At 41.6% G+C, this 16,747-nt stretch overlaps 1 protein-coding gene across 2 annotated transcripts in view; it reads right to left on the reverse strand.

The window, feature by feature from the left end:
* Nucleotides 1-4,227: 4,227 nt before the first annotated feature.
* The window catches only part of ell (elongation factor RNA polymerase II), a 48,476-nt gene continuing 35,956 nt past the window's right edge, over nt 4,228-16,747 (reverse strand). Inside the window, exons 7-12 of one of the 2 annotated variants that reach the window (XM_085774069.1) lie at nt 12,085-12,160; nt 9,067-9,685; nt 8,277-8,343; nt 7,302-7,473; nt 7,133-7,177; nt 4,228-7,022 (exon numbers count right to left, since the gene is read on the reverse strand). In XM_085774069.1, coding sequence (XP_085630195.1) covers nt 6,918-7,022; nt 7,133-7,177; nt 7,302-7,473; nt 8,277-8,343; nt 9,067-9,685; nt 12,085-12,160 — 1,084 coding nt within the window. In that variant the 3' untranslated portion in view covers nt 4,228-6,917. The remainder of the gene's footprint in view (nt 7,023-7,132; nt 7,178-7,301; nt 7,474-8,276; nt 8,344-9,066; nt 9,686-12,084; nt 12,161-16,747) is intronic. The other variant, XM_085774068.1, reaches the window with a different exon arrangement.

Below are 16,747 nucleotides of genomic sequence, written 5' to 3' on the forward strand. Positions count from 1 at the left end.
AGACAACCTGCAAGTCATTCTGATCTAATAGTTGTCTCATGAAGCTTTTGCTATATTAGAATAATTTAGTAATGTAATTGTTGTGTTCTATGTATGCCACATAGCACAATCCTATGCTGCTGGTACATTCAATGCACACAAGGATAAGTATCTGCTGGGAGAAGGTTGACAAATATGTGTAATGTCAATAGACCTGAATCTGGATTGGTCCTGCACTGATCAAAGTCCGAAATGAAGACTGCATTTTACAAACTAAACAAACGTTTTACACTTTTGCCCCATTTCTTCACTTCTAGGAAATTTCCCATTTAATATCAAAAACTATGGACAATATCTAAAACAGTTAAAATGGAGGAATATTAGACTGAGACATAACATTATATATAGAGAAGCCATGACTGCCAACAACAAAACTGGATTACTTTTCCAGGATTATAAACTAGAGTGCTGAAAACCCAATAGTCAACTCCTTTTGACTGATTATTCTTTATTTCAAACATATTAAAAAAAGAAAGAGAAAAAAGGACATATAAAATAAGTAACACATGTTATAGTGTCCCAAAAAACAAGTACAATATTCAAATCAGTAAACAAAGTATGCTCGAAAAGGAGGAAAAGGAGCAGCAGGAAGCAGAGCTTTTCAGTTCTCACCCCTTATTCACTAATTCCATATTCAAAGCAAAACAAAAATAAACCGAATACAAAGAACAAAGTTGAACAAAGTAAGCAGACTCACTGTTTTATAATCACCTATGTAGTCAAAATAATATTCCAACCTACTTTTCCTCATGATCCTCATATTTTCTTTAGACTGTTATGCACATATGCCTACTTTTCAGAGTTGTTTGGACATTAATTCCCCTAAAATTCAATTCCCCTCTCAGATTATACCCACCCTACCTTTCCGTAAACATATTTTGTACCTAGGTTATAACTTGCTTTGTACATGATTTACGTAGTCTTGTGTTTAACCAGACTGGTGACCCTTTTGACCAATTGGTCAACTTGCTCTTCAGTGAGCAAGCAAAGCAGCAAAACACAGTAAACCATACAAAAAAATCAAATCCCTTGTGATTTTGACAACAATTGCTTGATGCATCTCCAACGTTGTTTCTCAGACAATAACATTAAATAAAGCTGTATAAAATAAAGTCAGTGTTAGTGTACCATCAATGTGCTAACTAGCTGAAAATGCATTGGTAGTGCCACATACACTTTGGTCTCAGTTAAAATATACTGTGCAGTTCAAGCTAACGAGTTACAGTCTTTACTTGAACATGACGCACAACAACTGCAGGGCTATAAAGTATCTAGTGAATAATGATTTATACTGTATTCTGCAGTTGAGGGTAGGGGTGGGTTACTATGTGGTTGAGCCACTATATAATTTTGATATTCAGTCTGACTGTCTGCCCACTCTCCCTCGCAGCCCAATAACATGTTTGATGCACAACAATTTAATGCAACAAAGCAGAAGTAGGAGCAAGTAATCTATTGTTGTTTTTTAAATACTGTTTTCAGCTTGCCTATTGTCAGATGGCATTTATAATGAAAGAAGAAGAGATGAAATGTAGGGATGAGTGAATGTGCTGAGAACTCAAGTAGAGTCCAAAGAGAAATGTCTTCGGCTCATTCACAGAAGAGTTGGCCCATTCAGCATAGCAGTCAACAACAGAGCCAGTATTGTTTGGACGGTTTAGTCATTTGCAGCATGATTGTGACCTGAAAATTGTCCACGAGCATAAAAGACAAAGTTCAAAAATTCAAATCGATTACATCACAAAGCACAAACGGCACAAAGACAAAATAAAGTACAAACCGACCAGTTATGGAATCTTTATTTGTAATATTTATTGAATGCATACAAAATAACTCTAAAACAGAGCAATGTTTGTTCAGTGTTGTTTAAGTTTAATAGATATAAGATAAAAACGTCTCATATAAAAGGGAATAACGCCTCTCTCTGCTGCTGACTGATTAGCTGAAATGAGATGATGGTGTCAGCGACGGCAACAAGATCAGCAGTGAGGGAAACAATCGTTGTCCTTATTAGAAGTGAAGCTGAAGGTCATGACAGTCAATATGAGGCTGAAATACCAAGAACTGAGGTGTCATTGAAGAATCACCCATTGTCCCACACTGAGATATTGTGACACGGGCTAAATGTCAAGGGAGGACAAGAAGACACAGCAGGAAGCAAATGACAGAGATGCTGCAGAGTGATCAAGATGATAGCCCTATGATGAAGAGCATTTTTTGTCAGAGCGTAGGAGGACCGAAAACTGTTAATGAGACGTTGACTGCTCATATCAAACAGCATCAATCTGAAATGATAAAAACTGAGATTGGGGAAACTGAGATCAATCATCCTCTTTCTGGAACACAAAAACCACAAAAAACTCATTATTGCCTCATCGCACCGTGCTTACAGTGCTCAACTCCCCCCTATTCTTTCATTCAAGTCATGTGAACACAAGTGAGCATGACTGCTGTTGTGTGCTCATTTCTCTGCTCCACCAATACCATATTCACTACTGTCAAAAAGATGCTACAGACAGCAGAGCTTGCCCTGACCATTGTGATTCTTAATGTTGAACTGCTGCACCCTGTGAGGCTTAGCCGAGGCCGAGCATCACATTTGGCTCATACAATTCATTTCTATTATAGCCTACTGTCTTGGTTCATTTTGTCTGAATTAATTTATCATAATTTATTGATCATATTGGTTTGAAGTGTGATGATAGAAGTTTTTTTTTCCCCAGACACAAATGCGTGTCCTTATTTGGTCTTTTGTCTGCTCGTCACAAGTTACCAATACAAGCTTCCCACAATTCCGGTGCCAGGAGTCACAAATATTTCACTCTCAGCAACCTACATGTATGAGTCCAGTGTTGGCTTTTTCCGTGGATGAATGCAGAGGTGTGCAGGTTAGAGAGAAGCAGTGCAGATGAAGCTTGAATCTATTATGAAATGCCTCAATGTTTAATACACCTCCCACGTATCCCAAATAATTGACTGACCTTTATTTCAACCATGGCCTACATTGTCACATTTAAGCATTGACCTGCTCTGTTAGCAGAAGGGTCTGCACACAAGTAGACCCCTGTCTCCACTTCTCAGCTGAAACCCAGACCATTTAAACTTCATCTGACTAGCACAGCCCCTGGAAACACAGAGGGGGAAGAGAGCTCTCAGGTTCTCCGCTGTGTGTGTAAACATGTCAGTGCATACGCTGCTGTATGTTGAGGAGAGGGAGAAGTGGCAGCCTGCCACAGTGAACTCACTGACCGGGCCCCCCTCCAGCTCCCTGAGCAGAGCTGAGGCCAATTTTGGGAAGGGAGCCAGTAGCAGCATAGCAAGGCTCAGGCAAAGCTTAGCCCAGCCAACTGGAACACAGTCGCTATGTAGATTTCTGGGATCTTTCACAGTGTGTCAGATTACACTGAGCCCTGTCCTCTCTGTTGCCTTGCCGGAGCATCTTCTACTCGCGCTGCAATGCCAGGGCCTTTTTTGGATCCACGTTTCAGTGCAAGGCACAGACTTGGCAGTAAATGTCACACATTCGTAGGTTAGAAGAGGATGCACATTAGAAAAACAGCACATACAGGCACAAATCCTAGCTTGTTTTCCCAAACATTCCTTATGAGTAAGACTCATTCCTGAGAGCGACACAAAGGAAACAATGCAAAGAGGGGAAAACAAGAGGGGTCGAAAATGTTTCTTTCCAATTTGCTGCCTTCTTGTACAAAAACAAGGTGGGCCAGTAATTTGTGGAGGCTCTAGAAACTGTGAAACTGCTGCCATCTACAGGACATCTCTGTTACTACAGGTCTCAGTAATTGTAAACAAATGTTTGAATACTGACAAGGCCAATAAACAGAAATGGAAAACACTATGAAAGCTGGACCAAACACGCCAACGTCTCATTTATATTTTCAGGGAATGGTGTACACAAACATAACCCTTGCAGTGCCTCCACAAGGGGCTAAAAATATCTCTTTCATTTACTTGTCCAAGGCAGAAGTTATATCTTTTGACTCGAGTCCAAAATGTCAAGATGCAATCCCAGAAAATATCCATCACAAAACAAACCAAGTGCCATCTATGATACATTCGAGGCGTCGCTATCCATGTCACATATCACTATACCAGTGTACAGAAAACTATAAAAAAATTGTTTTGTCCCTCCCCAAAAAGTTTTGCTTAATAACAGACAGCAACAACTGGTTCAGAATTTCACAAATAAGGATTTTAAAGAGTTTTATTGAAACAAGGATCAATTTCAGTCCCAGTCCCTTATGGTTTTCAAAAAGCGTGCTTTGGGTTTTAGCGCCAACATTTCATGACTCTTCTCCAAAGCCCTCTTTGCTTATACAGCAGCATGTATATACTCAAAGAAATGGAAAGAAAAAAAAAAACCCTATACAACAGGTCATTTTGGCACAATCAACTCATACAACGGTAGGCTTGTGCTGGCATTTCCTTTCTGTCAAACAGTTTGCTCTCCATCTGAGCAAAACGTGTTTACTGATGAGCTCAATCTCGATGAATTTTGACCATAGTAGAGGTGTAATACAGTAATCATATCAGAATGCTTCTAGAAATCAAGATACAGTAAGGATTGACGGAGAGTGTCTTTCTTGTTATAGGTTGCAGTACTGGGTGATGCCGAGCGTCTCCTACCGCCCAATCGTCATCAGGTCCCAGATCCAGTCTCAGTCTCGAAGGGGAGGCCTTGATGTAGTGTTTGAAATAGAAGAGAGATATAATCTAAAACCTGACATCAGATTAGAAGACTTTAACCCAGTCATGCAAATCCTATCTGGAGTAAAGGAGCCTCCTTTGACTTCTCACAAGAAAACACTGAGAAAGTTTCCACTGGATGATGAACTACATGGACAAAAGAAATTAGAACAGAAACTTCAGAATACTGTGACATTTCCTTTGCCAACATTTGGTAGTGCGGTTTGTTTCATCTGACTCAGTAAGCACTTTGGTATACATGCTGGTCACAGCCATGTCTAATGATTACATATGAACTCGGTTGGACTAGGCCTTTTCTTGGATTCTGATATCCTTGGGCAGTTTTTTTTTCAAGTAAAGATATAAAGACTGTTCATTGTAACACATTCATAAAGCATGCACACTGATGGACAAAGAGAAAAGTGTAATTTTGGACAAAACCCCCAGGTAACAGCAAGATCAGGAGAAAAAGTGCTGATTTTTCATATTCACATAAAAAGATCGATATAAGAAATGCATCTGCTGACTAAACTCGACTTCTGAAACAGCATTTCTAATTCGTCTTCGGATGCATTGAGTGAATCCTGCTTGATGCGACACATCTCAGGGAGTAGAGCTGATCCAGGAGATGGACTTTTCATGCCATCCTCCGCTGAGTATCTGACATCACATTTTAAAAAGGCAAAAAGTGGTCACATGTGAGCGTTCCTTCTCTGAGGAGGAAGCCCACCAGTCTCCACACGGAAGATGATCAAAGATGGCTTCATCTTAACAGTCGTTTCGAATGGACTACCATGTGGGTCGATGAGCAGACAGACCAATACAATTTGATCTTCTAATAAACACTTGTAAACACTGTTGTTTTGACATAACTAAAATTGGCGAGGATGGTAATCTAGGAGATATCAGATCTGTGGATCCACCTAAACTTTTGAACACTTTGAAGATGAAATAGGAAAAGCCTGCAGATCTGACTCCCCTGTCTGCATCATCTTACAATTAGTGGATCTTCCATAACATAATGAAAAGCAGAGCTGGCAATGAACTCTTCAGATCACTGAATAATTCTATTGCTACAAAGTCATCACAAACTAAACTGGAAAGACAACCAATTAAGAGCTTATCATAGATAGAATATGATGGACCATGAGTAGACCATGTAGACCATGAGACTGCTGTAACTGGTGAACAAGCACTGTGGCTCGTCTAGACGGAGTGAGGAGACTGTTTGAAGAAAATCTACAGCTCTAGACGGACTGGAAACTTTCACACGTCCCCCACTGTTAAGACATCTGCACATGATTTTAGAAAAGAAAAGCCAAGCGCACAAACCTGCGTCTGACTGTGTGCATTTAGAGGCATTGTTTTGATTTAATCAATAGTAATGTTTGCATCTCTTTAAAAGAGAGAAAAAAAGTTAATGCCAACAGATTGACAATTAGATGGGCAAGGCAGCTTCTGAATAAAATACTGGCTGACATTCAAGATGTGAGGACAAGGAAAAAAAAAAGACAGCTTTTAAGCACTGGTCTTGAGGAGTGTAAAAGATTAATTCCCCCCAGTTAAGTGTCAAAAATAAATAAAATGAATGACAGAAAAATAAACATCCCAACCATTCGTTTCAGTATGTGGGATAAACCTATGTATCATTAACTTAATTTTTCTTGACACAAAAACAAATTAGTTGCTTTTGGCATACAATCTGCAGTTTCCATCTCAATGTCCCCTTCCCTCCAGTTTCAAAAGCAGGAACAATTCGGATGTTTCCAAAGAAAATGGAAAACCGTCCATGCTGACTCTTTCAGACCTCTGTGCACTATAAGCAGGGTGGACTATTGGAGAAAAAAACAATAAAACAAAACAAAGCCACACAGAACCTTTCTTTCTGGATGCATTGTAACTACACAGATGGACCTGGCCACACCAGGCTCCACTCCATCTACCAAAAAGGAGAGAAAAAAACAAAAGGAAAGGAAAGAGAGAGAACAAGATCATGCGTCCTGCTTAGTCCTCACCAGAGCCTTTGGCCCCAATGAGGGAAATACTCCCTTCATGGCATCTTTCATGAGAACTTTTTTTTTTTTTTTTTTTTTTTAGCACAAGCGGAATCCAGAGTTTTCCTTTATCTGCTTGGTTTCCAGAGATAACAGGGAAATGATGTCTAATAACTATTTTTAAAGTTGCTGTTGATCGTACTCTGCAATAAGTCTCTTTATATGTGCCAGTTTGTTGTGTAGATATTCACAGCGGTTCTTCTCTTGGCTATAGTTTGGATTAGTCTGCAAGGACACAAGAAAAAAAGAAAAACAAAAGAAAAACACAGAGTCACAGTCTGATAATCGACTCAATACTTTATGGCATGAAAATCAGTTGGAGCAGGAGTTCTTACCTTTTTTATTTTATGATATTCTTGAAGTATCTGATTGTGGATTGTCTGCAAAAGAGAGAAAGAAAAAGAGCAGCTGATGTGAATAAATTAAAAGTAGTGTTTTGGTTGCTCAAGATATTCTCTAAATGAAATGGCAAATCTGTGTGTGTGTACACTGCAGGTAACCTACCTTGTACTTGTCTGTGCCTTGTTGGAGTTGTTTGAGCTCATTGTCAAGCACAGTGAACTGCCTGGTGATGCCCTCTATCCGAGCATGCAGACCCCGGTACTCACTGTACTCAGCGTTGAAATCGTTTTTATACCTTTGACGCTGCTCCGGAGAGCCGATTACAGTGTACTTCCTAGGGAGTGAATAAGAGAAATGTTAGTCAACTATGGTGGCCCCACAGGGAAACACATAAATGGGAAGCAAATACAGAACATCAACAAATACAAATAAAAAGTTGAAAAACTGGAGTGCACCAGGACACATGAGGGAGTATTGTGTGAGTTGATCTGGATAAACGGGAATGCCATACTATTGTTTATCTTACCTAACCATTTATTAAATGTATATTGGTCAAGTAATAAAGTAAACATTTCCCGGTACATTTTAAACATGTGGCCAGTTCATCTTAATAATTCCTGTTGGAGAATTCGAAGCAAGTTTGTGAGTTGTGGTGGTTATCTCAGCAGCTCGCTCTGAATCCAATCTAAGCAAAGCCTTCATTAATGTAACCCTGTCTGATTTTGAAATCCGATTTAAGGATGTTTTATCGCAATGGACATCAGAAGCACTGAAATGCCAGCAAAGTGAGAGTTATGCTGAATCTAAACATGAGAGGAATTACTGTGTTAAGATTTGAATTATGCCTCTTTGAATTATGACTCTACTGAGTAAAATCTTGATGCAAATTGGCAATCAGGCTCCAAAGGTTTTTAAGTATAATAACTGTAACTGTAGGTCAGCGAGCAAAATTACATAACTAATGTCCCACTGCTTTTAGAACATTAGCTTGCACCTGTCACTGCAGGCCTTGCCTCAACTCCCCCACCTCTCAGTTTTAAAACCTCTAATTTATAATGATGAATTTAAGGAGAGTTCTCTTTTGGCTAGCAGCGTCGGTGTGGGATCTAGTGAGCTTTAAAACAGTTAAATACTCACAATAAATAGTCTGCCACCTCCGGTGTTGATGAAGGAATACTGGTACTGTTGCACATTCCATTCAGATCTGAAACAAAGTCACAGAAAATGGCATTACATCTGAAAAATGTTACTGTTGTCACCTCTGTAAACTGCTGGCAAGATAAGAAAAAGATGACATATAGCTGATCATCATCTACATCAAGAATCTTTTAAAGGGACAACGAGGAGTTTCTATTTGGTTATAAAAAAGTCTCACGTTAATGTGGATGAATCTTTGTTATTATTAGTGGTGGCGGAAATGCTGGTCGAGCCGACCAGCTTTCTTTACTTTCGGTTTCGTGGCGAGTCATGAGAATAACGCCGCCGAATCGCTGTTTATGGTCGGAACTACGACGGTATGTGATCGTCTTCCAACCCCTGACTTTAATTCTTGATGAATGAAAACATGAGTCTGTCTTGTGCCGGTCAAAGAATTTCACGGTGCGCGGAGGCTCATAAATGTAGTGTGAAAACGCTTCGCTTTTCCAAAACTCCTCGTTGTCCCTTTAAATGACTACTCCTCCATAGTTGGATTCACAGGTGTCTATTTGAGGGAGCAGAATGCATAAAGCTGAACAGCAGGGGTCTCCATTTAATCAGTGACTCACATACCAGTCACATGATGCATCACCAACTCAGTGATGACTGTACTGTCTATCCACATATGAACTACTACTTTTATTCAGAAATCCCTTATCTGATGCAAGAGCTGATTTTCAGTAAATAAATCTGAAAGACAAGGTGATGTCTGTTTGCCTGTTGCTCTCACCTGTGCTTCTGTGTGGAATACTGTTGCTTTTGAGGTTTCCTGGGCTCATCTCACAGGCTTTATTAGGCTCAGGCAGGTGTTCCTCACGACTCTTCCTCTCCTTCTCCTTTTCTTGCTCCTTCTCTCTCACCCGCTCCCTGTCTTTGTTCTTCTCCTTGTCTTTATGCTTTTTTGACTTCTTCCTGGACTTGCTGTTGACGGATGAAAGACTTTTGTCCGGAGGGCCGTCCAGGCCTGAGTGTCCAGGAGATGATGTGCCGATGCTCGGTGCGGGCAGCGCCGCCGACACGGAGAAGAGAGAGGGAGGTTGGCTGAGTCTCTCGGACACCGCCGTTTCCTGAGAGTCACAGTCTCTCCCATTGTGGCTGGAGTCGTTGCTGACGTCCGACAGCGCTTCGAAAGGACGAGGTATGTCGAGCATGGGGAGTGGCTGGGAGCTGGACGACACGCCGCTGTCTGACGTAGAAACCACTTCCGACTGCGCTCCTCCGACCTCTCCTCTCCCGTTGGAGGAACTGAGCTTGCCATTCACTGGGGCTGTTGCAGCCTTGCTGGCAAGGTGTGATATCCTTGGCTTTTTGTTGGCAAGAGGGTCAATGAAGTCGGCAGTAGGTCGTTTCTGGCAGAAAAATAACAGTTTTAGCAGCAGAACTTAAAACTGGGTTTACTATGAAGTCAGTTCACCTGAGAGTGAGTGTGGAGAGAACAGCGGCCCAGGTCAGAGCAAATAAAAAACACTATCAACAGTGGAGGTCAAGGGAGAGGACGGAGGGGAGGATTGTAGCATAAGCATATATTAGATAGCGAGAGCAACATAAAGCAAACTTGGCGTTATAGAAAGAGAATTCTCAGAGACTATGATGTCTGTGCTTGTGTTTTCACAATGCCAGGGATTACATTACAGACAGGCCTGGTTTGACCCAGCCTGCATTAATGTCTTTGGGAGTGGCTGACCTAGTCCCTGTGTGTTCCAACGTTTCCAGACAAGATCCAGAGCAGGAGAAGCACCAGCTGGGCACTGCATGGCTCTTTGAACTAATTCCACATGAAACAGTTAGTGGGGTATTCATCTTCTTTTGGGGCCTTCATCTGGACCAATACATTATTCTTTAAAGGTGTTCAGAAATGGCTGTTTGTCCTGTTTGTCACAACTCCTTCCACAAGTTTTCACGAGTTGCCGCACGAGACTGTCTACCCGAGTAAGGAAAGCAAATTTGATTGGTCGTTATCGAGCGAGCGGGATATTCAATGTTTGGGGCGAGACCGAGCTCGGTGTGTGTGTGTCACAGATGTTTGACGGATGACGGATCCAATATCAGTGGCCGATGAATCATGAGCAACGTGACGCATAATTCATGTGCCTGCATTATCCAATGGGAAAAAAACTACCCCACTTTCATCCCGGATTTACTCGAATATAGAATTTTGCACAAAGTTTGAGTTACATCGTCTGATAGATGAGTTATTACACTAATGTTAAGACCCACAGTGGGCTCAAAATCAGTTTTCTTTTCTGAACACCTTTAACACTATTTTTCCTTTCAGATAGAAGATTATGTCATTTCACAGCCAAAGAGAGGTAGCCAGGCTAGCGCCGCCTACTGGTTCCGGCAAATTTCATTTGCCTCAACAATGTAGTCAGGACATTAGCAATGCGTTTCGGTTTGTTCCGTCCGCCAGAGCGGACGGACCAATCAGCGAACAGACGGGTAAGTGAAGGCGATGACGTTGAACTCAAGCGCTCAAGATTAACCTATGAGCTTAACCGGTGTATAGCACACGTGACCACCAAGCAGCAGCGATTAGTTGAAGCAAATGTAAGCAACCGCCTCCCGGAAGCAAACGAATCCCTATGGCTCAGGTTCAGACGCTTTTTGAAATGTAATGAAATAAGCGGCTGATGCATCAGGCTAAAAGAGAGGGGGAGAGATTTTACTTTCACGTTTAAGTTTTAATGGAAAGCGTGGTCGAACACCGGTGATCACTGCTTTGGACTATGCCAACATGGGATGTGCTCTAACCACTCGACCACCGAGTAGCACCCTGAGGTCCATTGTTTTTGTTTGTTTTAAAAGCAGACTTTGGTTACTTTCATTTCTATTTGAAAAATGGTCTTGCCCTGTGTTACAGCACTACCTGATTGATCCCACGTGTGTGAGATTTACATAGGGCTTTATCTGCTGCAGCTGAATCTGAGAAAGAGCGTGGGGTAGTGTTTGCTTACAGTATGTATTTGTGTACTGTGTTTACTGAGGGAGGGAGCGGAAAGGAAGGGGCATTCAGTATGTGTCTGAGGGAGAAGAACCTGAGAGGAAGGAGCTATTAATGTAAGCGAGCAGCTCCTCCTCCTTCTACCTAATGGAAGTGTAAACAATGGATAAAGTCAAGAGTCTAGACTGACCTAAAAAGAGAAGAGCAGGATATGGAATATGAAAAAATGAATCAGGCAATGAGAAGCAAAAAACAGTCACTAGATGAAGCGCATCATGCAGGAGATTTACTTTTGAGCTCAGAAACAAAAGGTTAAATACATGTTTAAATATGTATACATGTTTAAAAAGGTCCTTTAAGAAATTACACTGTTCAGTTTGAATCAGTTCAGAAAACATGCACTGAAACTGAAACTCTTGGAGAAAGGACACACAAATCAGCTTAGAGGGAGAAAGAATTTAAAAAATCTCTCCCTGGGAAATACCAGAAACGACCAGACTGAAGGGACAATTCTGTCAGTAGGCTGTAATGTTTGGTAAACAGGTGAAAAAAATGCATAGAGATGTGTCTTGAAATGAATATTAAGTGCTCCTCTACCAATTCTACTTCATCAGCTGGAACAACAGAAGACAAGCTAGCTCTGGTCAATCACTAGAGATGGAGAGTGTATTTACACGCTACTGAATTGACATCAAGCAGTCAAAGAGACCCAGATCTGAATGTCATCATGAAAATAACCATAATCCAACCATATGACAACAGTAAAACATTAGCTACTGTATAACTGGGAGAGACCAGGAAGCTCACCTGAGAGGGCGAGCTGCTGGCCACTTCTTTAGGCGGGCTCTCAGGCAGAGGGGTAGAGCTGTTCTGGGCCTGTTTCCTAAAATAGTGGACACACAAGAAAAGCTTGATATCATTTCTGCATACTTGGCATGGAAGGAACACAACATTATTGATCCAATTACCCGTTCAAGTGTCTCAGCATTACAATTGGCAATCACGCAGCAAAATTGGACCTCACTGTCCTTTCAGAGCAAGTGTTGTGACTTGTTTGACCAGACAATTGGGGATATAGCGGAATGAATTGAATTAGCATGGATTTGTCATCTTTGCACAAAGATCTTAAAATGCTTTATTCCAAGAAATGACTCAAACTGAAGATCCAGACTATACATTTTGTCAAGCTAATTCTACTTATTCTAAGTATGATGCATTAACACAAGCTACAACAGTTGCCTTGTATGGCTGTGACTGTTGGTATGACAGAGTTAAGGAGGAGCTACTTGACAAAGGAAAAACAAGACATGAAAATGGACGGGGCAAAATCTGTACGTCTTCTTTTCAGTGTTTCTTTAAAAGTACCAAAAAAAGTTATGTCGTCTTTCTCTCTCTGAAGGAATAAATGTATGATCTCATAGTGCTCCATGTTTCATGGCTGAACAATTTTGGCAGCTAGTTCAAGAGTGAGAAAGTGGCATGACACTTCACAGTGACAGAGAGAGAGAATATGGTGCTGCAGCTCATTTTGGGGATGGTTTGTGTTTGGTAGGTCCTACAGTATCCAGACTACAAAGTTGACTACATGTACTCCATTCGTTTCCATGCCACTCCGCATCCCCGACTGCCTCCATGAGAGTCTGATGACAAACTGCAGTGCTCATTCACACCTGTATTTGTTCTGTAGGGAACACATCAGCCAAGAGCCATCTTAAGTGCCAGGCGCAAACACAGCCTCAGATTTATCATGATACATGAACACTCTTAACACATTATGAACCCCATTCATCTGTTGCACAGTACAAGTGTCAAAACAAAAGAGCACTGCCGATACACAGCTATCCAACCAAGATGAACAGTGCCTAACCAACACAGCCAAGACTAAGTTAATTGTCGGCATGACAGTCAAACACATTGATCCAGCCTCTTTGTAATACACAACAAATTCACTCAGCTTCATGACTGAAACTGCATTTCAGTCTGCTTGCTAGAACAGACAGCTGGAGCTCTGGTTTAAGGATTTATCAATGCAGACAAGGCAGCCACAGCTACAAACATGACATTTCAGTCTGTAAGTAAAAAGTGCACACGCAGAGATGCTGCTGCCACAGCCGATGACATTATCAGTAGGGGGCAGTTGGATACATCAAGTCTCGTCTATGCCCCACCCTAGTTCAATGTGTGTGTCTGTGGTAGGGACAGTCAGATAGACAGGCAGGGAGCTGTGAGTGAGACAGCAGGCCCACCGATACGGCTGAACCTTGGACCGCTGCCACCTCACACACAGATCAGCATGTGCTGGAACACTGTTGCATCATGTGCGTTCCAATCATGTTGCCGTGCTGCTACTGCGTGACTGACTGCATTAGCTCAAAACTCTGGAGGAGCTGGGGAGGGGGAGGTGGTCCTAAGTGGGAGGCTATGGTTTTTAGTCAGCTGATAAACTCAGCAGCAACACAGCTCAAAGCATAGTAAAAACACAGGCGCACCAAGAGGCTCCAAGTGTTTGCAGACATGCATGCCTTTACACACCAACAGAGCAAATACGCTGAGTGACCAGAACAACAAATGCATGTACATTTAAGCAATGCAACAATCCTATAATTAATACTTCTTGAATCTTTCCAGTTGTTGCCAACACCGGCACAGAGGCTGCAGTTTGTGACATAAGTAATGTGGATGAAATGCTAGACACACCTTCCAAAATTATGCTAAACTATGATAATAACAGTCTCTAAAACAGTGGACATTTCACATAAGTACAGCTGTGCATGCTGCAGAGCTAATGCATTGCACTGAATTGCATTGCATTGCATTTAACAATCAAGCTACCTCTGAGGTAGCACCACAGGTATATTTAAGCTTATTAGTCAGAATAGCAGACATTCCTGAGTACACTACATAAACACAAACTCAGCAAAGAGCATCGCTGCCTGGTCTATATATAGCTAGCTGGGAGCTTGCTTTTCCTCAGTGTCCCAGATCCTGAGAAACCCAATTTTTCCACTGGGAAGGAGGCCAGCGGCACATGCTGTCAACAAATACCACACTTAGATGAAATTCAGTGAAGCACACAGAGAATATTCCTGAGCACAATCAGACACCTGCCATTCTCAATTACAAAGAGTGGGTTTTCTACACATTTTGAACCATCTATTCTTGGGCTTGATATAAATCATGACAGTGGGAATACTGTAAAGTGCACTGAATTCAATCCAAGATAACCTGCCATTTCCTTATCACATCTGAATTAGTTAGATACCGAGAAATTAAAGGATAATTACCGTTTTTTTTTTGTTTTTTTTACACAATCTGGAACTTATTTCTAGCATAAAATACGATCATTTACTCACCCAGATAACTTTGGTGTCATTACAAGTCATTCTGACGAAATTAGATCCAGCCGAGAGCCGCGTATATCCATATAATCCAAGTACATGGGGCAGTGGAATGCAGCCTCTAAATAACACATTATCCGCCGCAAAACTCGTTCATTTCACCAATATTTTATTATGATACACTAGTGTTATCATAATTATTATGATACACTAGTGTTATCATAATTAAAATGATACACTATTCCCCTCATAACAGGTGACCCCTGTAGGTTGACCTACTAATGGTGCGTTCCAGGCAGGCTTTTGAATCCGTATGTCACAACTTCAAGTCACCAGTTACGAGTTTGTAGCGTTCCAGGCAAGTTACGAGTTACTAACTGGGAACTGGGAGTAGATCGATCTAGTACGAGTTCACAGGTGGGAAGTTACGAGTTTGACTGTACGTTCTAACGGGTAACCATAGGAACAGGTCGGAAAAACAGGAGTTACGGGTTGTCTGGAATGCACCATAACCTCTGACCTGGATGATGTCATCTCCAACCGCTGCCCGGCTCATTCTGATAATAATCATTCCACTTCGGCATTCGGGTCCATTTATAGCGCAACTAGCCGGAGCTTTAGTGAGTCCAGGTTGAGGAGAGGAAGCCTGTGGAAGCTGAACTTCATCCAGCTGCTCATTTTGTTTTGATAAGTCATAAACATGCAGAAACGAACCATAGCATTATCGGTAGCAACAAGCCGCGGCGCATGGCGGTCGGAGATGACATCATCCAGGTCAGAGGTCAGTAGGTCAACCTACAGACCACGGATGTTGATAACAGCTAACCCCGGACTCAGAGGGGAATAGCACTAGCCTATCAGAACTAAATATTGATGAAATGAACGAGTTTCACGGCAGATAATGTGTTATTTTGCGGCTGCATTGCGTGCCCGTGTTCTCGCATTATATGGATATACGCGGCTCTCGGCTGGATCTAATTCCGTCGGAACGACTTGTAATGACACCAAAGTTATCTGGGTGAGTAAATGATCGTATTTTATGCGAGAAATAAGGTCCAGAAAAACTGTAATTATCCTTTAAAAGATGTTGCAAGAATGCAGCTCTGCAGTTCTAACATACTGTAGCCCTGCACCCTGTGGGCCCACTCTTGCCAAAGAGTCAACACAAACAACATAACAAAGGGTTATCAAAAACTCAATCCACTAGACTCTGAAATATAGCCTGAAAAACATCTATGAATGCAAGCATCACATGTAACAGTTAGATAAAAAAGACGTCTCAAAGGCGAAGGGACTTCTGTTGCTGGTGCACTACATCATCTAAAAAGACTGATTCACAAATGAAGCAAAGTCAAGTCCTCTAACATGGACAAAAAAGAGAATTGACCATTTAGACAACATCAGGCTGATGACTCCAACTTACTGCACATCACAGCAATCTTCAAAAATATATGCATGCATACATTACATGGACTTTTCTTTTCTTTTTTTTTAAGTATATTTTTTGCCTTTACAGTATTTGATAGCACATAGTGAGACAGACAGGAAAGGGGGAGGCAGAGAGGGGGGGAATGACATGCAGAAAAGGTCTGCCCGACGCGGGATTCGAACCGGGGATGCCTGCGTTTAGGACTGTAGCCTCTACATGGGGCGGCCTCTTTAACCACTGCGCCACGCACCGCCCCCTACATGGACTTTTCTGTAAAATTCCTCACTCAACATGTAGTCTGAATTTGTAAAATGTTCAGATTGTCTGTATATGTATGGCTGTTAAGAAATCATTCAAGCAGGGTGATGTGAGGGTTTCAAGTGAGAGTAATCTACGGTGGCCCTGAAGTGCAAATCACACAGTAAATCAGAAAACACAACAACAAATCAAAAAACACAACAACAAAAGAGAAACAACAACAACATTGAACAAAACGGAAAAGGTAGGTTCCCTCAGGCGACATGAACCGTCGCTGATTGGACGAAGGAACTGGTCGGTCCTTTGAACCGGAAGGACATGTTTTACATGTTTTTGAAACACAAGTGCCGGTGTTATGGCCCAACTGGTTTCTGCGTTAACTGGTTCCTTTATTCAACAGCTGCTGTTCTGCTGAGCTTCCTTTTCTCACAATTTCACAGTCATA

This window comes from Trachurus japonicus, chromosome 4 (assembly GCF_045865225.1).
Source record: "Trachurus japonicus isolate A0001 chromosome 4, Traja_1.0".
In the NCBI taxonomy this organism is placed as follows: domain Eukaryota; kingdom Metazoa; phylum Chordata; class Actinopteri; order Carangiformes; family Carangidae; genus Trachurus; species Trachurus japonicus.